The following is a 25,729-nucleotide window of genomic DNA, read 5'->3' on the forward strand; positions in this document are numbered from 1 at the left end:
CAAAAACTGTCATCGAAAGAAAAAATAAATTTGTATATGCTATGCTTACCTATTCATTTAATAAAAATATAATATAATGAAAAACCCTTTGTCAGCTGTGGGGTTCGAACCCTCCCGGAAACCAGATCTTAAATCTGGCGTCTTAGAACAACACTCAGCCAACCTGTAGGTCTATTCTCGTAACCAAACGAGAATAGTATCGAAAGGACCTTAATGTGAAAAAGTTAAATTTCGTATTCTTGTAACACAAATTAACGATTTAGTTCCGATTGTGATGATGCTACGTTCCGACTTTGGAAATTTGCACGATATCCCTTTTAATAGTTGTAGAAATATTTTACTTTTCTTAGAACAATATTGGTATCTTTGTGCGAGCTTGTTGTTCAAATGTCTTTACTGTGTGGCTCCGATTCAGTTAACTTTGGGAAATTATAGGAGAATACCAATCTAGAGCAAAAATTTGATAAATTCGAAACTTAACTTCAACGATTTTGAAATTACGAGAATAGTACCACGGTCTTATAAATATCCACTACTGCTTGAGTAGTCGAAATTTATTATTCAACTCCACCCACAGTCCAGGCCACGGCTGGAATGCGACGTATGTGAAAGATGAACGAAAAAAATATCGAATGACATATACATTCGGATAAGAATAGAACATAACAGAAGTAGCGTAAGTGACTTCAATTGGGCATTTTTTGTGATTTGTACAAAGCATTTGACTACATCCACCATGAAACTGTACTCCTAAAACTAAAGCATTATGGAGTAATAAAATACGGCCCTAAATCTATTAAAATCATTTAAGCGAAAGAGTTCTGATAGTCGATGTAAATGGCAAACGGTCTTCGGGTAAACTTGTAGGAATAGGATTCTATTCTCGGTCCTTTCTTGTTTCTCATATATAATAACGATTTATTGCTTGTGATAGATGATAGCCATGAGATTAGATTGTTTGCTGATGATACTTCACTTATTTTTAAAGTGAAGCGAGGTGCAGATATTGATGACGAGGTAAACAATGCACTCTCAAATATAGTGCGGTGGTTTGAGACGAATAATCTGCACTTAAATAGTAAAACAACAAAGTGCTTACGGTTCATTACTCCAAACACAGCGGAGGTACAAAACCAACTTACTTATAAATGACCAGAGATTTCAACTTGTGGACACTACGGTCTTCTTAGGTATCACGTTAGATAAAAGGCTCCAGTGGGGACCACATATTGCCCAACTAGAACTGCAGATAAACTCAGTTCTGGGGCATGCGCCGTAAGAAAGATTAGAGAGTACACGAATGTTGCGACTGCTAGATTAGTGTACTTCAGTTATTTTCACTGTAGTATTATATACTATGGGATCATGCTGCTGAAATTGATATAGTGTTTGCTCTGCAAAAGAGAGCAGTTCGTGCTATATATTAGCTTGGTTATAGACAGTCTCTCAAAGGAAAATTTAAGGAAACAAATTTATGACTGTTCATTGTCAGTAGGTACATTTGTGAAAATTTATTACATTTTGTATATGTTCACAAAAATCGTCACCTCTTTGCTCATAATAGTGATTTTCATTATTATAACACTAGAAATAAGGGATTGCTTCTAACTAATTGTAGTAGGCTTCATAATATACATAATAGCTTTAAGAGTAAATGTATACACTTTTATAATAAAATCCCAGCAACTGTTGAGACATTATCTAAAAATGTTTTATTAAAAAAAAGGCTCTGTCGTAAATCCTACTACTCCACAGCTGAATATCTAAGTGATCCGACAGCCGAAACTAGATGAAAATTTGAGGATGTCTGAATGACGGCTCTATACAGAAAAAATTGGAAGCATTCAAAACATTCTTGGCGTAGCACATATGATTTTGTATTAAATTCTTATTTGGAGGTCAAGATAAAAAAAAAGTTATTTACAGAGCTGATGCCGTGGTGAACATATTCAAAAGTTATCCTACTTAGTTACAAAAATATATAATCCAAAATAAGCAATTTATTTATTTCTGTTGCTACCTGTTTAAAAATAAACACCACCTATCATTTCTGTCTAATTTTATTAATTTTTTATTTTTATCTATATAAAGTCTCATCCAAATTGGTTTAGTTATTCCTGTAATAAGAGAGCAGACATCCAAAATTATTATTATTACGTAACTTTGATATTGAAACAATTTAATTCATTTGGTAACTACTGGTTCAACTGTCATAAATATAAATCTTTAGTATTACTTGTATTTTTTTACACACAAAATATTCTTTTAGGTACCTATTAACTGTTTTTGAATTGCAGGAGTCTTTAAAGTTAGTTACAATATACTCACAAAGAAAGCGTCGGTCGGTACATGTAGATTAACCATCAACGTAAAGAGATTCGTGTGGTCCGTCTGTTACCCCTGAATCTTTTACTGGGCTGCGAATTAAAAGCACTCGAAATGAGATACTTAAGAAAATTATTGTGAAACAATCAAAAAAACTCTTCACAACTTCTCAAAAACACTACTGCGTCACCAAAAAGCATCATAAGTGATTTAAAATTAAAAAAAAAATAAGTTACTCAGCTTAAAAACATGTCAGCCCTATATAATATAAAACGTTGAATGAACGTTATTAAGAATTCTTTCTTGTCTATCGTCGGAATTTTCTCTTTGGCAATAATCCTTCTTCAATGATTATTTTTCTACTTTTTTAATTAATAAAAATAAGTTCTTATAATTTAAATTTTGTATCAAAAATAAAAATGTGTATAATATTGAATTAAGTTTAGTTACACAAGCAAAAATAAAGAGTTATCCCTATAATCCATACATTCAATCTTAATATAACAAAATGTGATAGTATTCTAATTGTTAACCTTTCAAGTCGCAATGTATCGGCAGGTTTAAATGATTTTATTATGAAGACAGTCGGAGGACTTCCAAAACAAGAGCTTCATTAATTTAATCCAACATGTTTCTTAATTTCATTATATTCATACTTTTTAACCGACATCAAAAAAGGAGGAGGTTCTCAATTCGTCGGTATTTTTTTAAATGTTTGTTACCTCAAAACTCGACTGAACCGATTTTGATAATTCTTTTTTTATTTAAAAGCTGGTGCTACCCGTATGGTCCCATTGCAATTTGGTCCAGATCTGACAGTGGCATCCATGAGAAAACAATAAAAGTCTTAAATTTGCTATGCATACGTATAGCAATGTGGATGATAGGAATAACTCAATATCGCGCCAACCGATTTTGATGATTCTTTTTTTATTGGAAAGGATATACTTCAAAAACAGTTTGGTGAGTTTGGTTACGGCATCCATGACAAAGCAACGGATCTCTTCAATTCTTAGGAGTAAATTAACGATACGTGGCCAAATCTTTAAGTCTATAGAATATTTAGATCATCTACCATAACATAGTTATGGTCAAGTAATTGTCGCATAAAAATAACTGCATATTTTTATACAATCTGTTTAATTAATCTAATTCTAGTTACGATTATTGTTATTTTTGGGATCGGTGTCCTTCCGCTGCAAACCGCTCTCGCCTCTCGCCTCCTCACGACTCAAGCACATCTCACATATAACTATGTATGTAGTTACAAACCTACCTTGGATGACATCGTCTCCAAAAATTACAATAGGTAATTGTAACTAGAATTAGATAGGTTAAACAGGTCGAAATTTCGAAATTAGATTAAAGGAACATATTGCGGCATTTAGGAATAATCATCCCGAAAAATCACACTTCGCGAAACATTTAATTGACACCGGTCACTTTTTGGTCACCGGTTGTTTTTTGATAAAAAAAAAATTATATATCGATATTTTGTCGATATTATAGTGGCTAGAACTTCCTTACTGGAATAAAAGAACGGCTACATATGGATTTGAATTGAATAATTTAAGTTGGTTGCTGTATGTCGTCTCTGTCTATTGCACTACTAGGTGTATAAGTTGTGATGGCACTTGACCGATGCAGATGGTTCACTTCATACTTCATGTTTGTTGATGGTTGTTATTGGTTGTCAGTTGTCACTTTATTCTAGTTCTCTGTTCTAATTCTAAAGTTCTTCTGACTTCTAGCCATTCTCTTTGCGCAAAACAGATTACAGTATTATTCTAGTAGGCTGTACGCTGTAGCTCTCGTTATTTCGTTAGAGTAAAAATAAAATGTTCTGTGGCTTTACAGTTTACTTGATCAAAGAAATGAAACTAGATTATAGAAATTATAAATAAAAATACTGGATATAGTTTTGTTAAAAGTAAACTTTGTGTTTGTGGTGTAATTTGCCGTGTAATTGTATTTATTTGTTAAGTGTACTTATAATATGCTTATTTATATATTCGAGTAATAATTAACCTGTCTCAAATAATATAAGTTTTAGCAATGATATCTGATCAAAACAAAGAATCTATCATAAAGAGACGAATTAATTTTTTACCTTACAACCATGATAGCATTTGCCAAAGTGCTTTAATCATTAGTAAATAGTATAGGAGATAGAAGTCTATAAAACAATCATGAAAAAAGAACGTACTGGTGATAACTGTCGGCCTTTCAAATTATAAGTATCTATTTTAGAAGAAGTCATTTCATTATTGATACCTGAGATCATATAATTTAACAATATAATAGTCTTATTTTTTATACAGCTCATCAAATTCTAAGTCTGACAGGAATTAGTTTTGAGAGAAGAAGTGTTATTGTAAGTGAGCAATATTGTCACATCTCATAATTATAATGTTTTATTATAATGTCTATACTAGTCACATATTTTATAGGGTTTTGTGGAACTCACGATTGTTCCTTTGAAAGACAACCTGAGGTACATTCGCCTAAATGCCAAGCAATGCCGGATTTATAGAGTATGTTTGAATGATCAATATGAAGCTAACTTCCACTACTTTGATCCATTCTTGGATATATGTCAGAATGACCCAAATACGTGAGTTATAACAATAATAATGTTTATATTACTTAACACACTCTACATTTAAAAATGCATAATAAATGGATTGTATCTGCAGTACAATAACTGATTAAACTATTACAGGCGATCTCTTGAAGTATTCTCTCAATACCACTTATCAGCAGCACAAAAAATTGATCCAGATCACAACTCTGGAGAACTTCATATCCAAGTTCCTGATGAGGCTGCTCACTTAGTAGGAGAGGGCAGGGGCCTTCGTATTGGTATTGAGTTCTCACTGGAATCCCCTCAAGGTGGAATGCATTTTGTTGTGCCAGAAGGAGAAGAATCTTTGGTTGAAGTATGTAGTTCACTAAGAGTTTTTAGACATCAGTAAAAATAAATACATGTATTAAAAATTATACTGAATATTTTTATATTAACAAAGTTGTCTTTGGTTAATGTGAGCAACTCACATTTAAAAAGGAGTTCAACATCCTGTTCTAAACTTCAATTGGGATAGCCTTGCAAAATAATGAGAGAAAAAAGACCCTTTAGAAAAGTGTACCCATTTTTGTTTTGTTGGAGGTACCTATGTTGTATCATCCTGGAAACACAACTCAAGATAGCTCATTCCAAAGCTTAAGTGCATGTGAAAGAAAGTTTCTTAAAAACCTCACTGTGGAGGAATGCACAATATCCTAATTTGTGGAGTGTTGTGCGATGGTGGAATTCGGAGGCAGGTATCAGGTCAAACAGCTCTCCGGAACACTCCCCATGTTAAATGTGGTAAACACACAATGCATCAACATCTCTATGCAACACCAAGTGGTCTAGAGTTCACAGAGCACTGGGTGAGTTTCTTGTGACTATTTTTCTTACTCTGAGGCATTAATTTCTGAATGGGTTGTTGTTTTTCACTTAATAAGTGATTTCATATCATATTTTCAATGACTATACGTATTCACAAATCATGTCATATAAAAACAAAGTCCAAATAATAAACTTCGACCGCTATCTATATATATAAAAATGAATTGCTGTTTGTTAGTCTCGCTAAAACTCGAGAACGGCTGGACCGATTTGGCAAATTTAAGTCTTGAATTATTTGTGGAAGTCCAGAGAAGATATAAAAGGTGAATAAATAGGAAAATCCTGCTAAATTAAATAAAAACAACAAATTACCAATAAAAAGGAATACCAATTCCTTTGATGTGTCTATACATATTTTCTATGAGAGAATTTATTCACACACGGTTTGACAGTTCTGCTGTGAAACAATTTCATTACAACAGCAGGGTGCATATTTTACAAAGTAATTTTTGATGTTATGATATATTATTGACAAATTCATATAAAAACATTATTTTATTTATTGTATACAGAACAATGTCTGTCGGGTCAGCTAGTATATCTATAAATATAAATATCTATACTCAAGTTGTTGAAAAAAATTGAATTGACCAGTGCAAACTATGCTGTTTGTTAATTATAAATTATTGGTTACATTTATTTTATAGAAATCAGCTCACATGTTTACATATGGCCACTCCGCCCGCCTCTGGTTTCCTTGTGTGGACAGCTTTGCAGAGCCATGTACTTGGAAGTTGGAGTTCACTGTAGATGAAAGCCTCACAGCAGTTTCATGTGGTGACCTGCTGGATGTGGTGTTCACTCCAGACCATCGGAGGAAAACATTTCACTATGTTATAAATACACCTGCATGTGCTCCTAACATTGCATTGGCCATAGGGTAATATTTTTTTATATTTTTTAATATATTATAATTTTCTTAGAAATTTATTTTATTTATGTTAAGTAACATAGTTGTCACAGTAATAGTCCATGTACTCAAAATACAATATTGTTTTTCGACCCAGTTGTATACAACATGCACATACTGTGAGTCCATGTGTTTGTCAATTATTGGTTAGTAATTACAAAAAATTGGTTAGTAATTATAAAAACATAATAAATTATTTAGATTTATAAGAGCGACATCTCAAGTCAATTTCCTAGTATGCAAATATTGGGGTTGAGCAGGTTATCAACTGTAAAGAAGATCGTGTCGATTAAGCCACAACCTGAGAGTTAAACAAAGCATGCAAGATTTTATGACAATATGTCACTCGAACGGTTAGTTCAGTTGGTTAGAGCACTGGCATGGAACGACAGAGGTTGTGGGTTCGAGCCCCGGATCGTTCATAAAATGTTGTTTTTCAAATTTTATTTGTGTATTAATCCAAGAAGTGAGGGTTATCACTTTAAAAACATAACATATTGTTTAGATTTACAAAAGTGACATCTCAAGTCAATGTCCTAATATGCAAATATTGGGGTTGAGCAGGTCATCAACTGTAAAGTAGATCCTGTAGATGAAGCCACAACCTGAGAGTTGAACAAAGCATATAAAGATGTTATGACGATATGTTACTCGTAAAGGTTAACTCAGTTGGTTAGAGCACTGGCACGGAACGCCAGAGGTTGTGGGTTTGAGTCCCGCATCTTTCATAAAATTTTGTTTTTCAAATTTTATTTGTGTAAGGAATGTCTTGATCTCCAGAGTAATCAACTCTGATGTTCTTAATCCAACAGCTATACTGTTAGGCTTAAAAGTCCTATGATACAATCATATATACATTTTGGAATGTTTGTTTTTGATTCTAGTCCAAAGCTCCATCTACAGGATTTACTTTACATTTGCTAGCCTGCTCTACAATAGTAATTGCATATTGAAATTGAGGTTATTGAAATCTAAATGATTTTATTTCCTTAAGTCATATCAATTGTTGATTTTTTTTTATGGAACAGGAGTACAATCAAGTATATAGGTCACCTGTTATTAAGTAATCACCTACATTTTACTGAAAACCAGAGGACTCACAGAAGCATTACTAGCCTTTGAGGAAGGTGTATGTGCTTTTTTTTAAGGTAACCATGTCAAATCGTCTTCGAACATTGAACAAAAAACTCATTCCGTAGTTTGGCTGTAAGTGGATGGATAATGAATTCACTTCTGGGAATATATCCAAATTTATTTTTATCAAAATTTGTGCATGTTGATATCTGAACTTGAATGTCTTATAAAAACAACTCTTGGATGTGTCTCTCTATTGGTGTTTACTCTATGCATGCTCATGGTCTGATTGCGTATCATTTTTAATGTTGGATTAAATAAAATTTTGATGTTGGTAAAGTTATCCCAGCAAAATTGAATTTGAAATAACATGTGTTTTATATGATTAATAATTTTTCAGACCATTTGAAACCTATGTGGACCCATTTATGAATGAAGTAACACACTACTGCTTACCAAATTTAATGCAAATATTGAAGAATACAGTGAGGTACTTACATGAGGCATTTGAATTCTATGAGGAGACACTATCAACAAGATACCCTTACACTTGTTATAAACAGGTTTTTGTTGATGAGGTGAGTAAAATTATGCATGTCTTACCTGATTCTCAGTCAGCCTGTGACAGCAAATCATGTTTTTCTTGTCATTTAGAAGTAATATTGTTGATTTGATAGGATTTGATATAATTGCTTGGCATATTAAAATGTGTGACATCAGCAGAAGTACAGTCAGCCTTGATAATAATATAGATAATCATTTTCGTGATCCACCAATTAGGTTGATTGGTTTTTAGTAAATAAATAATAACACACAGCCTCTTTGCAGGGTTCCGCTCACTGCTTAACAGGATTCCGGATAGGTGGGCATCAAAGTGGCGCCTTTTCTGACATAAAGAAGTAGAGTGTAGGCGTAAATGTGTTTCGGTTTGAAGGGAAATTAGTGCACTAATGAGACTAAACGTCTTAAGTCTGACAAATATAAACGCAATTGTGATGCCGTTAGATTATTGATATTAGTTCAATGAAAAATCTTGAGCAGCATATTGTGCTCGTCTCGTCACTATTTCTTATAAATAAATTGCTCTCTGAAATTCTACATGACAAATACATAAGTGTACTCGTCCCAGATAAGTCTGTGTTATCCACATGTTATATTTTCTGTTCTCTAGACTGAAGATGACTCCACAGCATACACCACAATGTCAATACTGAGCACCCACTTACTCCATTCTATCGCCATAATTGATCAAACATATGTGAGCAGGAAAGCTATGGCACAGGCTGTGGCTGAACAGTTCTTTGGATGTTTCATAACCATGCAGAACTGGTCAGATTTGTGGCTTGCTAAAGGAATACCTGATTATTTATGTGGATTGTATTCAAAGAAGTGCTTTGGTAATAACGAGTACAGGTATTGGATTCACCAAGAGTTACAAGAGGTAAGTTGGATTATTTATTTATTTGTGACAGTGTTGGGGTCTATGGGTGAAAAGGAATCAGCGTCTAAACATGAATGTGATATGTCATCTAACAAAAAAGTTAAAAGTTTGGCCAAAATACCTATCAATAAACCTCTATTCATCCAACACACAAATGATAGCTTTTGAATAGCACCTCAAAGAAGAAAGAGATATATATTTGTGACATAAAATTTTTTTTCTTGTTTTCATCCTTTTTATCAGGAATTCAACCCGCATCATGTTGACATCTAGCATTTCGTACATACAACCGAGAAATTTCCTGCATCGCACAGCCATTTTGTGGAATTCATTGCACGCTACAGTTTTGCCGAACCGATACAACTTAGACACCATCAAGATTATAGAATACTCCCAACTTAAAGGCCGGCAAAGCATCACTTGACGTCTTGTGTCGCGGATACGGGCAGTTGCTTCACCAATTAACTAAAGCCTTATCAAATATATAAAATTCTTGTGCCCGGTGTTTGTTACCAAACTCCTCCGAAACGGCTGAACCGATTGGTATGAAATATTGTGTGCATATCATTTATGCCTTTTAGGTCTGAGAATCGGCCAACATCTATTTTTCATACCCCTAAATGATAAGATTGATCCACCCCTAAATATTTTTTTTTATTATGATTCAGCATTGAAAAATACATACAACTTCAAATTTTCGCCCTTCTACGATCTACAACTATTTTTGTTTCGCGATTTTTATTTTATTCTGTTCCATCCACAAAACCGCTATAGGTTTGTAAGATGGCAATCGAATACAATAATTGTAGTTGTAGATATATTTCGTAGGTCTCAGAATAAGTCGTCATCTATTTTTTATACCCCAAATATTTTAAATATTGATTTTTTTTATTACCATATAAAATAAATATTATGGCAATAAAACGTTTGCTAGGTCAGCTAGTGTAGATATAAATACAGTGTAGTCTTAGTAGTAGGATTTCCATTCTTGTACTTACCTAATTGACTTACTCCTGTAACCTATGACTGCCTGGATGCCCACAGTGTATCTCTATCGTGATCGATCGCGAGTCGATCGATCGAGATATGTCTTTTGATTTCACACCATGTTTTTCCGATGTCTTTCGCGTCGTCAATGACAGTCCACCACCAGATTAACTTTGGACGGCCGCGTTTGTTTTCCTGGTGGGTTACAGTTCGTATCTTGCCGCGGTATACTTATGTTTGCAAGCATTAAAGAGTGTGTGGCCTATCCAGCTACATTTGCGGTGATTAATATCGTTGTCGACCGAGATTTAATCACATCGTTCCCAAGGATGATCGTTTGAAATTCCCGTTGGTTACGGAACCCTAAAAATAATAATCATGATGATTTGTAGGTGGTATCGTACGAGGAACAGTATGGCGGGATTGTGTTAGACCCTTGGCAGCCGCCCGCTAGCGGCGCGCGGGTCGAGCCTAAAGATGTCTTCTATTTCCCAGTGAGAAACGTACAAACTATGTCGCCAAGATATATCGAGGTAACTATCCATAATAGGTGGGTTTATTTATAAAATATAATCTAATATATAAAATTCTCGTGTCCCGGGGTTTGTTACCAAACTCCTCCGATACAGATTTGTATGAATTTTGTGTGCATATTGGGTAGGTCTGAGAATCGGCCAACATCTATTTTTCAAACTCCTAAATGATAAGGGTGACCCACCATTAAAAATTTTACTTTTGTAATTTTTTTTTATTTTAATAGGATTCAGCGTTGAAGAATACACACAACAAATCCCATATAGAGTTGCAAGATGGCAACCGAATAAAATAATTGTAGTACGATATATTTGGTAGATCTGAGAATCGGTTGCATCAATTTTTTATACCTCAAAAATTTTAACTATTGATTTTTTTTAATTTACTTTATATGGCAATACAACGTTTGCTGGGTCAGCTAGTAACGATATCAAAATAAGGTCGTTGTAATAAGCTTTTATGTTAATCTGTATTGTGACCACATCCTGAATCCCAAATAATTAAATTTAAAGTGTATTTGTTTTTTAATAAGTGTGTATTTGAATTTAAAAATATATAAATAGTAATAATCTAAATCAATTTCATTAGGGGATATTAATTTTATAAAGTTTCATTATTTTATTTAAAATAGTACAAATTGTTGATTGTATATAGTAGATATTCAGAACCTATTGAATAACTAAACAGTCGAAATATGTCATTTAAAACAACCACCACTGCAAATCACCTGCTGTATACTTGAACTGAAATGGCTTAGGAACCTTCAAGATCAAACCTTCCCAACCATACCTCAAAGGCCACTTTTTTACTTTCCATCACATAAGTCACCTCTTATGTAAATAAAAATCAGGTAGCATGATTTAATAAGGATACATGAGTAATAAATCTGTTTGAACATCTTGACATAACGTATATAATAATATATATAATGTGTCACACTTAATATATTTCTGTGACAGATAATGAGAAAGAAGTCTCACTTGGTGCTCCGGATGCTGGAACAGAGAATCGGACAAGAGCTGTTGCTGCAAGTGTTCAACAAACAACTCTCCCTCGCTACTAATGCTGCTAACACCAAGATTGGTAGTGGAATGTGGGGCCACTTGTTGTTGTCCACTAATTTATTCGTCAAAGCAATCTTTACAGTCACTGGGAAAGAGATGGCGGTGTTTGTTGATCAGTGGGTTAGAACTGGTGGGCATGCCAAGTTTCAATTGACTTCAGTTTTCAATAGGAAAAGGTATCATTGATTTTATATTGTCGTTTTAATATTGTATAGTTATATTTTTGTGTAGAAATACGGGTCGTTATCTACTTTTTCACTATATAGTGTTTAGCTAGCTGCATTACTGAAAAGGCTCTGTAAATAATGTGTATACTATTAATTATACGTGGGGATGTTAATGTATATCGCATAACCCACTCAATCATTTAACCATACTTAGTCGTGTTTAAGTCCCAAGCCAGGGTATTTGCTAATGGTGAAATAAATTATTATTATGTAAATCATTTGTAAAGTTTCTGTCTTCCGGAAAATTAGAACTTACCCTAGTAGTTCTTACGCTTACCCATATATTAATAACTTCAAAAAAGTATAGTAGTAATTTTTTCTATTTGAAATGTCAAAGTTTGAGTCTATTAATTCTTCACCTGACACCCAATTGTGTGTAAGAGCTAATACAAAGATTGTCAGAGATATTAACTCGGAAATATTTCAATTTGATAACAGTAAGTTTAGTAGTAACCTTTGAAAGTGGGGCTAACTATTATAATTGTTTTGTTCAGAAACACAGTTGAGCTGGAAATTCGTCAAGACAGTGTCCATGAGCGCGGTATCCGCAAGTACGTGGGTCCATTGTTGGTACAGCTGCAAGAGCTTGATGGCACATTTAAACACACGCTGCAAATAGAGAATACTGTGGTGAAAGCTGACATCACGTGCCACAGCAAGAGCAGAAGAAATAAAAAGAAGAAGATTCCCTTGTGCACGGGCGAAGAGGTTGATATGGACCTGTCTGCTATGGAGTAAGTCTGTAATAATTGTAAAAAATAATTAAGGTTGTAATCCAGTATCCATAATTATTGATATCGGGTTATATCATATGGTTTTTTCTTATTTTTTTATGACAATAAGGGATGAGATGAGCAGGACGTTTAGCTGTTGGTAATTGATACGCCCTGCGCATTAATTTTTTTATGACCCATATAGCCGAATGGTTAGTGACCCTGACTACTAAGCTAGAGGTCCCGGGTTCGAATCGCGGTAGATGCAATAATTTATGTGATGAATATGGATGTTTGTTTCCGAGTCATGGATGTTTATATGTATTTATGTATGTTTATGTAAGTATATCGTTGTCTTGCAACCCCTAGCACAGGCTATGCTTAATTTGGGGTAAGGTAATTTGTGTAAAAGTGTGTCAATATTATTATTAATTGTGATTGCCCTTCAGACCTAAAGGCAATAATGCTTACACATTATTGCTTCACGGCAAAAAAAGGCGCTGTTATAGTACCGATAAACTAGCCGACATCGTGTGCAAACGATTTCTGGTTGTACTCAATGGAATACTTCATGTTTTTTTTAAAGAGACAACTAAGTTAAAGTAGAAAGCTAATGAAAAATCAGGCTACTGCACAGGTAAAAGAGGTTAGAAAGGAAATAGTTGCTAATACGTATTAGAAAGCGTGTGGGCACATGTTGCTTATCACTTTTCAATTCAACTTTGTACCAGAGATAAATACGTGCGCATTATGTATAAATAAATCACACAAACTTCAATCGCGAATTTGCTATTGTCATGCAAAAGCAAATACTGCGCTTGACGTAGAGACGAATCACGGCAATGCAAGCAATGAAAAAAGTGTGGGTTTCGCAGATGACGCTATCCATTGCGGATAACGATCGCCCATCGTTTTGATTATGCACATGCCTAGCAAGTAATGTATATTTCTTGTTTTACCATGTTGCTATAGTATCGATTTTTGGATGTTGTAGTTGTGGCTAAATTTTTTTAAACTAAAGAGATATTCATAATTATTTTTGACATACCGATGAAAAGATAAACCTCCTCGGTTGATACCCGAAGGTTGATTTTTGTCTTACAATAAATTTGGCAGAATACAGCATTATAACGCTATTTACTGTAGCTCCTTTCCCGACCCACTAAACATGAACTACAAGCGCTGATCGCATGAAACGGTATAAGTATGATAGTTTAATCATAGTTTCGGCGCGGCTGTTACATTAACATTACCCTTTCACCCTTTTTTGTAATATTCTTTGTACTCATAGACGTACAATATACTAGCTTATAGACAAACGCATGCCAAGTGACAAGCGTGCGAGAGAAGAACATCTCTAACAGAGAGACAGCAAAATAATCAGAAATCAAGCTAAAAGAAAAGAAAAGCAAAGTTAATCTAATGTTACTGTTAGCAACTGGCAAGTCGTAATCAGTCTGCCATTCTTGGCATTGGCCCATTAGTATTTTGAATTTTAAACTACCAGCTAACCCACTTATTGACAAATCAAAATTAGCCACGCATTATCGGTCTGTCTATATGTTAGTATATTTGTAAGTCTTTGATTTATACCTATTTCAGCGATTCGCCAGTATTATGGATCCGGCTCGACCCGGAGATGTCCCTGCTGCGCAGCACCGTGATCTCCCAGCCGGACTACCAGTGGCAGTACCAGCTGCGACATGAACGTGATATCACCGCACAGAGCGAGGCCATCGACGCCCTGCACAACTACCCGGAGCCGGCCACGAGGCTGGCTCTCACCGACACCATCGAGAACGAGCATGCCTATTATAAGATAAGGTGCAGGGCTGCGCATTGTTTGACTAAGGTAACATAACTCTGTTCAATGGTGGCTCGATGATTTTGGTATCGAGAACGCTACCTACTCTTTCATAATACATATAATATGTATTTTTTTTATAACAATAAGGGACGAGACGGACAGGACGTTCAGCTGATGGTAATTGATACACCCTGTTCATTACAATGATACTATAATCTAGCCGGCATCCTGTGCAAAGGAGCCTCCCACTGGTAAAATTATGTGAACAAAGCTATATAAGCTTCATTTAATATATGCAGTATTTATCTACTACTATTATTTTTCTCCTGTTGAAAAATTAACTTAGAGGTAGATAGTTAATATATTTTTTTAATATGTTTTTTTTTCCATATAGGTAAGATATTATTAAAAAAATTATATTATAAATTATGTGTTATTAGTAATAGAAGTCCCAGATGCAATGTTTTCTAATAAAATAATCTCTTTTTAGAGCAACAGAATTTGACTGTGGTCTACCATACTGTATATATATCAATATAATATATGTTAGAAAATACTTTTGATAAATGGTTTGAATTCATTTAATTCGAGAAGAATAAACTGTATATGCCTTGTAATATGTTAGCTATGGTTAAGGGCTCCTACATGTTGTCTTCTTATTTAATTTTACGATGAAATATAGACTCATATACTACGATATAGAACTCATTGAGCGCAAATTTAAGAAATATATAATAGCTTTTTGACAAAGAAGGCTTACTATAGTGTGGCAGATTATAGTAGGGTTGCTAGCCGAATTTTATAATATACAGTATTGTAACGTATTTTGGATCTGCGTAATGCAATCCTATTAATCTCTTCTTCTTTTGCAACCTCGAAATTATAGCATTTTAGTTGAGTGCTTGATACTTTGTAATTTTTAATACGCTAACTTTCTCCACAATGAAAGTTGCGTAACATAGCACGTTAAGACACTTTGTTGTCTTCAAACTGTCTGTAGTCTTCGAAAGGACTCAAACAGCGCAAAGGCACTTTTGAGTTATAGGTATTTGAAGTTTCAGCTCTTAATAATCTTCCATATAAATATCCAAAAAAAAAAACAGTTTCCGTGTACATTTTAAAATGGGGTTTTCACTACATGACAGATTTGACCTTCAGGTGTACGATGGCATACTTAACTCTATTTTACCAAAGTGTGGTTTGAGTCCTTTCTGCTTAACTACGTCCAAACATACTGGAGTCAGGTTTTTAAATAGTTGTATCATAATAGGTGGCAAATGCAATGATAAGTTCGTGGGCGGGCCCCCCCGCCATGTTGACTATCTTCAGGAAGATGTTCGGGTCGTTCTCGGCGCCGCACATAATCAAGCAGAACAACTTCGACAACTTGCAGCATTACTTTTTGCAGAAGACCATACCTGTTGCAATGGCCGGTAATATACCATATTTATAATTGCTGTTGTGATCTTCTTTCACAAGTTATAGTATAGAAAAATAATTGCGTATGTATACAGTTCTTATCTAAGTCGGGTGATGTTTCAAATAGGTTCAAAGAAATCTATTTTACATTAAAAAAGGTAGAATTAGACGATGAACAGAGAACAGGGTTGGCCTCGAGAGAATAGAGAAGCGAAACACTTGTCGAAATGGTTTATGCATAGTTTTACATCACCGATTAACCTGTTCTTGTTCTGTGTCTTCGGTCAGTGTTCTTCGGTGGAGGACGCGTGTAACCCCTAAGTTGTACGGGCGACCCTACGTGGATTCTGCATATAGACTGACAAATATTAACGGAATTAACGCTTAAGATATCTCATGGCATTCAGACTGAGATCTATACAGCCGTCATAGACTTTGCTCAGAATTTACTTACGTAAAACTGTGGTGATAGTCAGGGAGCGTACATATTATGCCGATGACAGGCGTATGACGCCAAGCTACATATAGGTGGACAAAAACGAATTGTTGGGTTTCATGACTATCTCTTCATTTAATTATGCGTGTTATTTAGAGATAATATAATTAGTTATAATTTATAACTAACGCATTTTGTTTCCATCCCATTAAATACAGAAACTATTATGTTAGAATCAAACGTTGATTGACTATCTGTCACTACGTTTTTTGAAACATCCTGTGTGTTTATATTAATACGTCATTATGACGAAACGGGCATGAAATGTACGCTCCCTGGTGATAGTGATAAAACGTGAAATTGACTTTTGTATTCGGCTGTCTTAACTTAAGCTCAGTATAATGTCAGCTGTCAAATGACTATAAAAACGAAATTAAATATTATGCTACGACTACACTTAGCTATGTTTAACGTAAGTAAAGTCTGAGCAAAGTCTAAGTACGCTCTATAGATCTCAGCCTAACACTTACATGAAAACAAGAAAAATATAAAAAAAGTATTCTACCCATGTCATATTGTTTTTGAAACACTGTGCAAAAGTTCATTCTATACTATGGCATGTACGTGAAAGAATTTTCCTTGAAAACCACACTGTGAAAGAACACCATAATACGAGTATGGTGAGAATGTGAAAAAAAGAAACGTAACAAAAAGGCATCAATATTTCGCATAGTGCGCAAATAAAAAAGCTAGAATAAGTTTTTATTGAGTAAAAAGCTTTACAAAATGATTTACGGAAATCAATTTGAGTTAGCAGCAAAAATTGTTTTATTTTGCTGATTTTTGTATTAAATATCTTACAACATACACTTAATCGGTCAGTATGGTTAATCTATGTGTGTATTAAAAATACGGATAAATTATTTGTTACCACGCTGAAAAGAATATAGAATTGAATGTGATCGGAAACGCTGTTGTTGTTATGTGACTGGTTAGTAAATTATACAGCTTATGATGTCTATATTTTGGTTTCAGGACTACGAAACATCCACGGCATCTGTCCGCCAGAGGTCGTGAGATTCCTGTTAGATCTATTCAAATACAATGATAACTCTAAGAACCACTTCTCGGACAACTACTACAGGGCAGCCCTAGTAGATGCACTGGCCGCCACCATTACGCCTGTTATTTCCGTTTTACAACCGGTTTGTACTAACTTTATCTTTTTCGTCATTTGCCGATTGCTTAGTCTGTACAGAGGCTGCATACATTTATAGATCAGATCGACGATGAACTAAAGTGGTCAGGTTGACATTTCCAAAATTAATATGTGTAGGTCTTTGCATGAAAGGGTTGATTTGAGTTGAAGAAGCCAGCGATGTCAGGAGTGCTATGAGTAATACCTTTCTTTCTGGGAGACAGGGGTAATGATTTCCAGGTTTTATTATTATATTAAGAACGGGCAGTATTATAATATTAGCCGGCCAATGTTATAGGATATACTGGGAAATCATATTTAAAAGACATCTTTAGGCTGGATGTAATAGCATCTCATCCTCTCGTCATCAAGCCGCAGACTACGTCCTCCCCAGGCCACCCAGCCTTTTAGATCTTGACGATACAATCACCATCGCCACCATTGCTCCTCATACACACACACAATCTCTTCGTTTCCGCCGTCAAAATTCTTCTTTTGTGACAGCCTACACTCTTGATTAGAAGATTGCGGGGTGTCGCGTATAGGCAGTAGTAGTAAGCCGAGGTTCTTTTCCAAGAGGCTCGTATTTGTGCCCTATGGGTTTTCTGTGTAACCAAATGTAAATTGTATCTAGAAGTCAAATAATCTGTTTTAGTTCGCTACGGTCTTGAAGAAATGAAGTCTCGTCAGAATTCACTATGGATCGATGCGTAACCTGATAGTTGATATTAATTTGATGAACACTTATTGGCAATTATTTATTTTGATAAAAAAGCGATAGCCGCCACGCGGTGTGGGGAGTTGGCTACACTCGGTTTTGTGAGTTAATTCTGTATAAAATTGTGTGTGGAAATTAAAGTAATTCGGAAGTTAAAAAGGGTTTTTTTTTTTAAAGGCCACCAGCGCGTTCGTCCTAACGGTACGTAACACTTAAGTGCATATGAAATGTTGGCACGAATTTGTAGCCATAGTCGATTTCTATGCAAGGGAAATAAGCAATATGAGTTGAAATCGCTAATTGTTTTTTTTTTTATGAAAATAAGGGTCAAGTCGATCAGGACGTTCAGCTGATGGTAATTGATACGACCTACCCATTACAATGCAGGGCCGCTCAGGATTCTTGAAAAACCCAAAAATTCTGAGCGGCACTACAATTGCGCTCGTCACTTTGAGACATAGGGTGTTAAGTCTCATTTGCCCAGTAATTTCAGAACACAGTAAAGTTTACACATTACTGCTTCACGGCAGAAATAGGTGCCGTTGTGGTACCCATAATGTAGCCGGCTTCCTGTGCAAAGGAGCCACTGGTAAAACTTATTGACAACTCATGTTTATGTAGTGGAAAATATCAGCAATTAAAAATAACATATCAGCAATTAAAAATAACATTGCTTTATGTGCTATAACTAATCAATCAAAATGAATAATTAGTATGGATGTTTTAAGGGTGCACCAATAACAGCCGACTCGCTGTCAGCGGACACTAAACTAGTGCTGGAGGAGATTACCCGTGTGCTCAACCTGGAGAAGGTGCTGCCTTGCTACAAGAACACAGTGACTGTGTCGTGTCTGCGGGCAATACGAAGGATGCAGCAATGTGGTCACTTACCCAGTATACCGACGATATTTAGAGCATACGCGCAATATGGACAATATATAGGTAGGTGTATTGATGTTTCAAACTTGATGAATTAAAGGATCTCATGGGAAAACCTTTGACAACCACCAGAGGCTTCAAGATGCTTTGCGTTTGAAGTTTGTTTGCGGCGTTTGAATTTTTTTTTGCATACAGTTTCGATGCGGTAGCTGTCAAAAATAGCTGATTCTTATAATACTATGTCTAGTGAGGCATTTATGGCCGGACAATCAATCAAAATCACTTTATTCATGTAGGTCACGGAAATGAAACTTATGAATGTCAAAAAAAAATTAATCAAGACAAACAGACAAAAGTTTTCAATGTACTGTTTCTAATTTGTAACGTTTTTATTATATCTATAGATATAGATGATCTGACTTTTTTAAATCTTCTTTCTTGGGCATGCTATTGTCCTTTGACCATAGTCTGAAAAGTATATAAAGTAAAAAAGCGCACACACCTTCCTTAAAAGCCGGCAACGCTCCTGTGATTCCTCTGGTATTCACTTAACACCAGGTATGTTCGTTTGTCCTCCTTTTCCATAAAAAATTAACAAATTGTTTGAAATATATATTTTTCTTTTTATCATCCACATTCTCTTGCAACACCAGAAGAATAACAGATTGTTGCCGGCGTTATGCACGACCTCATTTGATTTTGTTTCTATGAGCGTTGTTTAAAATTAATTTTAAAATTGCAGATGTCAGGCTAGCTGCATTCGAGTGTTTAGTGGACTTCGTGCGGGTGGACGGCAAGCCCGAGGACTTTTCGTCGCTGCTGACGGCCGTGGAGAACGACCCTGAGCCCGGCGTGAGACATGGCCTGGCCCGGCTGATGGTGACCATGCCGCCCTTCGAGAGGGCCCAGAGGCACAAGCTGGACACAGAGGCGGTGGTGCACCGGTGAGGGATACTCTGGTGTTATTATAACCCGGAGCTCGGCCTAAGAGGGTTTTGGAGTAGAGATAACCTATAAATAAGAAATATCAATTTCAGTTTCGAGAAAACTGCTTTATTGCAATTGGACGTAATTCCAGAAAAATGTTCCAAACCACAATCATGTCGAAATTGAGTTATGAACACAAAACTGGTCACGTGATCGAACTGAAAAAAATGGCAGCCCTACTGTCACTCTTTAAATGACATCATGTCACTTAGTAGCCTAACCCACATGCATGGAACACTAATATTTATTAAACTTTAAACACGAATCCCTTAAAATGTGATGATTGTGGCTTGGAATGTTTATCAGGAACTACGTCCAATTGCAAAAAAGATGTTTTCTCGAAACTGAAATAGATTTTTTTTATTTATATCTCATTTATAGGTTTATATGAGTGCAACATAAAACAAGTAACTCGTTACAATATTGGTGACTAAGTTTATAATTACATTGACTTTACAGTTATTTAATGCAATTTTAGATTTTGTCATGACACTGTACTTGTCACTTGGATCTCTCTGAATAAATTTTCGATTTAATTATCACAGTTAAGAAAATTAGCTTATGGGCATATGTACATACATAACATTATCTAGAATGTATTGAGATGCAGCAATTAAAATGTTTATTTCTTTGAATTATTTTTAGGACCTAGGTTATAAATGGCGGGAATAGCCTTCGTTACATTGAAATGCTGGCTTTAATACTGTGTTACTGTATTTCAGTCTTTGGAACAATATCAATAGTCATTTATCCAATGATGCAAGACTGCGGTGCGATTTGGTCGATTTGTACTTCACTCTGTATGGCTTGAAGCGGCCCATATGTGTGCCGCTGCCGGAGATACAGGCCATGATGAAACACATGCATAATAAGGAGAAAGAGAGAGTTGAGAGAGAAAGAGAGAGGCTTGAGAGGGAAAAGGAGAGACAACGGGAGATGGAGTTGAAGCCGGTCATCAAGCAGGAGATTGACGACACGGTAGGTGTCTGCTTTTTCTGAGTTTTATTAAATTTTATATTTAACTAATAATTTAACCGCGCTAGTCGATAATTCACTTGAAAAAAAATCAAAAATTCAATTATATTAAATATTATATCTATCTATGTCATATCATGTATCAGGTGATAGTGAAACGTGAACCGGAAGCTATAGACACAACACCAATAGCCCAGCTGGCCCCAGTCGATCAGTTGCCTGTACCACTCTCTTCTATCAAGGAGGAAGAGGACAAGAATGTTGACATCATAAGCGTGCATGATATTCCGATGGGGGGATATAATGTAAGTATTGTTTTTATAACTTTTTAGTACGTGTAAACTGTGCACACGCGACGTTGCCAATTCAATATCACACCACTGTTGCGCCGTTGCCGCACCGTCACGGGTGTTCATTCCATTGCGGAGCCGGCCCCCTTGATTCTTGTCGACCTCTATTTAAAAAATTGAATAGAATTGAATTTTGCATGTCAATTGACGAAACATATTGGATTATCAATAATATTATGTTAACATCTTAAGTACAAAGTTTCTTGCAAATAAAATTTCATTTCATTTCATTGCCGTAGCTGTTCAACTTTCTACATACAACTACTATGAAAAAGTATTTTAATTTTTTGGGTTAATATATACTTATATATGACACTCACAAAAATTTCTATTGGAAACAGAATTTTCAAAATCGGCTTTGTAGATCTAGAGGCGGTGCAATGCTCTTGTGGTTCCTCTGGTGTTGCAAGAAAATGCGGGCGGCGGTGATCACTTAACACCTCTTTAGTCCTCTTTTCCATAAAACAGATTACCCTCTAGAAAATTGTGATAATGATTTTAAATGAAAGGAAGTATTTTTCTTTTTTCGTCAATTTTTCAATGATTTTATATTATAAATCCAACAAATGAAAATCAGTCCAGCCGTTCTTCAGATATCGTTTGTAAGGATAGGTAGGTACGGATGTATGTATGTGATGCTTGATAGCAATGCAAAAGTTATAAATAATATAATAAAAATAAAAATCGGGACTTGTTCTTTTTCTCTTCTTACATTCCCCTGACTCGATTTTAATATTTTTTTTTCTTTGTACAGAAATTTGATCTCTACAGATTTATTATAAGTATAGATTACGATTAAAGGCAAATGTGGAATTTTAAAAGCTTGGTTTGTAATTGAAGGTAATACAAGTACAAATTCCTTTTTTTCGCAAGTTCGAGATTATGCGGGCAACTCTAATGATGACTAGCAATTCCGGCAGTGTTGTCAACTCTAGCAAAGTAACGGCGTGCTCAAGTGAGAATACAACATTACTGAACAATTAAAAGGTATTGGATTGTCAGTGGACGACAAAAATATCTCACTTATATTGTGTCATCTATGAATAAGAAGACTGTAGAGAACAGCTACCTCTTCTACGAGAAAGATTTTCAGTGATTCATTTTCAACATCAAAAAGAATCAATTTCATCAATCAAATTAATACCAAAACGTTTTCAACAGGAGGATTCGAAGCGTGAGTTTATATCTGACAACGCGGCGCCTCTACCGGGTATACCTGGTTCGTGCGGACCGATTGGGTTCGAACCCGCCATGTTCCGACGCGATGCCGACGATCTTGGCGCGCCGAAGGTAAGTTATCAAACTTTTTTTTTATGGTAGTAAGGGACGTGACGAGCAGGACGTTCAACTGATGATAATTGATATGCACTGCCCAAAAATTCTGAGCGGCACTACAATTGCGACGTCACCTTGAGACATATGATGTTAAGTCTCATTTGCCCAGTAATTACAATAGTTATGGCGCCCTTCAGATCGACACACAGTAATGCCTACACATTACTGCTTCACGGAAGAAATAGGCGCGGTTGTGGTACCCATAAACTAGCCGGCATCCTGTGCAAAGGAGTCTCCCACTGGTGCAAGAAGACAAGTGCTAGAAGTTATATGCACACATCTGAGTGCTACATCGCTACCATTTAACTAGACGATATTCATAAACAATTGATTGTAATACATCAATGTCTTAAATATATATCATAAATATAACGTCATCATCATGTTGACGTCTGGCATCCTACAAACGCGTGTTTTGTGAGAAATTTCTTGTCTCGAACGGCCATTTTCCTGTGGGGACCTTACCAACAGTGCGTCTTCCGGTACGTGGTCGCCATTCGAGGACCTTACTGCCCCTACTATAAAGTATACATACAATACAATAAATGGTCTATATTTTTTGCGCTGTGAAATTTGTAGGTATTCCCTCTAATGCAGGAAATTACTTATAGATAATTAATCACTCAAATATATATAATATGTTATTTACGAACTGTACCAAAATTTGTGGACGATGTGGGACTCGAACCCGCGCCTCTCAGGATCCGTCCGAACACTTACTAACTGAGCCAACCGTCCGAGTGAGGCATCGATTGTAAATCTTGGTGTCTTGCTTAACTCTCAGTTTGTGGCTCCATATACAGAAGTGCCCGGATATCCCTTAAAAATTACAATCTGTTTATTCATGAATTATTAATGAAACCCAACATTATTAATTTTGGCTCATAGTTTGCTAAAGACAGTGCAGAATTTTTTCTTCATGACACATGGATTTATTTTTTAAACATTCAACAGGCAAAGAAGAAAAAGAAGGACAAGAAGAAACACAAACATAAACACAAGCACAAGCACAACAAGGACAAGAAAGAGCACAAAGATAAACTGTCCCTCCCCCCCTCCACCACGGACCACTTGAGGATCAAGGAGGAGACGCGCGAGACACTGAGCTCGTTCAGCTCGAGCCAGAGCCCCTCCGAGGATATCTGCATGATGCCGACTAATATGAGCTTCTAAATATTGTGAATTATTAAAAACTTAAATAATTCTACAAGGATTTAAATGAATGTCTTCTTCCACGTACAACAAAGCTGTGGAATGGGCTTCCTTGTGTGGTGTTTCCGGGACGATACGAGATTACATGACGGGTACCTTCAAGAAATCACCCCGTACACCTTCCTTAAGGGCCGGCAACGCTCCTGTAATTCCTCTGGTGTTGAAAGGGAATGTGGGCGACGATGATCATTTTACACAAGGTACGCTCGTTTTTCGTACGTCGTTTTTTCCATAAAAAAAGAATAACCAAAATAGGAAGTAGCGACGCCATCTTGTTAATTTCATTTTAACACTAATAATATTTTTAAGAATACTAATGTCAATATATTATTGTTATTCCGAACAATTCAATCTTATTTGTTAGAAAAAGTCCTAAAATATGTATAAAATCACAGTTTAGAACTAATATTTTTATATTATTTTTGGTTTATTTTGTAAGTGTAAGAATACCTAAGGCCAACTTGAAATTTACTAACGAATATTAAATAAGTACATTATTATGTAAGATAGGCATTTATTGACTACGAATGTTAATTTATAGGTCTCGTTATTATTATTAGTAATAGGTATGAAAGATTTAAGATATTATAATAAAGAATTTGATATAAATTTGATTGTTTTTTATTTATTTATTGTTAAGTGAAGGCTTATTGACTTGATTGTGTGTGTGTGTGTGTGTGTGTGTGAAATTGTTCTGTGATATGTCACACTGTTTTAACGTGTACAAAATTAAAAGTCCGTAATTGATACAAAAGTTTATTTTCAATAACGTTTTCTGTGCCGTCGTATTATTAGTCTTACTAGCCATGCTTTAAAAGGTTTAGTTCATTAAATTTAATTAACAAAACAGTATATTTGCTTATTTTACTTAAATTCTATTAAATTTACTAAAGCTGTTTTATGCGTATGCCGGCCGGATTAAATTCATATTGTGACTGAGAAAAACCTGTTTTTGTACTTGGGGTACAGAATTTGGGTAGTTCTATTAATATAGTACTTTCTTTGATTAATTTATCTCGTTTTAATGTGTAACACTCGCGTTAATCAAAGAAAATACTGTATTAATGGAACTACCAAATTCTGTGCCCCAAATACGAAAACAGGTTTTTTTATGGAAAAGGAGGAAAAACGAGCATACGAGTCACCTGGTGTTAAGTGATCACCGCCACCCACATTCTCTTGCAACACCAGAGGAATCACAAGAGCGTTGCCGGCCTTTGAAAAAACAGGTTTTGCTCAGTCACAATATGAATTTAAGAGAATAGGTATAATAAAGAGAATAGATTTCTCCCAAGACTGGTACGTGAAGCCAACGAAATTAAAAAACACCCAAATTTCAATAGAGAAGACGGTCTAAAATTATCTAACACCTGGGATCCAATAATCTCTAAATTAAAACCCACAACTACACATACCAAAAAAGAAGAGAACACTTGTCAGTAAATTTTGTCAAAAACCACCTATTTACAGCAAATACCACCTCCGAGGCAATAAATGGCGCTAAACTTCATAATGACAACTATGACAAATACTATTTTTGACTTATCTGCAGTCCCCCTGAAAACGAGATCTGGAAAGATCTTGAAACGTCGGGTTAACTAAAATAAAAATGTAACTTTTACGCAAAAATCTAATGTAAATCAGTCACAATTACACGTGTTTTAATCCTTTCAAAGTGTTTTATTTA

The 25,729-nt window shown here is 35.3% G+C and overlaps 1 protein-coding gene across 1 annotated transcript; it reads left to right on the plus strand.

Annotated features, from left to right (window-relative positions):
- Nucleotides 1-4,062: 4,062 nt before the first annotated feature.
- LOC126968973 (transcription initiation factor TFIID subunit 2) lies at nucleotides 4,063-24,651 on the plus strand. Its single transcript, XM_050814598.1, has 19 exons — nucleotides 4,063-4,558; nucleotides 4,645-4,699; nucleotides 4,776-4,939; nucleotides 5,048-5,264; nucleotides 6,424-6,656; nucleotides 8,161-8,338; nucleotides 8,932-9,201; nucleotides 10,581-10,721; nucleotides 11,682-11,962; nucleotides 12,508-12,747; nucleotides 14,329-14,578; nucleotides 15,804-15,966; nucleotides 17,424-17,593; nucleotides 19,033-19,246; nucleotides 19,926-20,127; nucleotides 20,893-21,148; nucleotides 21,292-21,450; nucleotides 22,657-22,785; nucleotides 23,785-24,651. The coding sequence occupies exons 1-19, from the start codon at nucleotides 4,515-4,517 to the stop codon at nucleotides 24,001-24,003; spliced, it is 3,585 nt and encodes a 1,194-aa protein (XP_050670555.1). The 5' UTR covers nucleotides 4,063-4,514; the 3' UTR covers nucleotides 24,004-24,651.
- The last annotated feature ends 1,078 nt before the right edge of the window (nucleotides 24,652-25,729 follow it).

This window comes from Leptidea sinapis, chromosome 1 (genome assembly GCF_905404315.1).
Source record: "Leptidea sinapis chromosome 1, ilLepSina1.1, whole genome shotgun sequence".
Classification (NCBI taxonomy): domain Eukaryota; kingdom Metazoa; phylum Arthropoda; class Insecta; order Lepidoptera; family Pieridae; genus Leptidea; species Leptidea sinapis.

Bases quoted from the DNA above. Each gene is read 5' to 3' on its own strand.
- LOC126968973 (XM_050814598.1), top strand. From the start codon at position 4,515: ATGAAAAAAGAACGTACTGGTGATAACTGTCGGCCTTTCAAATT. The intron at 6,657-8,160 runs GTAATATTTTTT...ATAATTTTTCAG, and splicing joins AACATTGCATTGGCCATAGG to ACCATTTGAAACCTATGTGG. The intron at 20,128-20,892 runs GTGAGGGATACT...ACTGTATTTCAG, and splicing joins ACAGAGGCGGTGGTGCACCG to TCTTTGGAACAATATCAATA.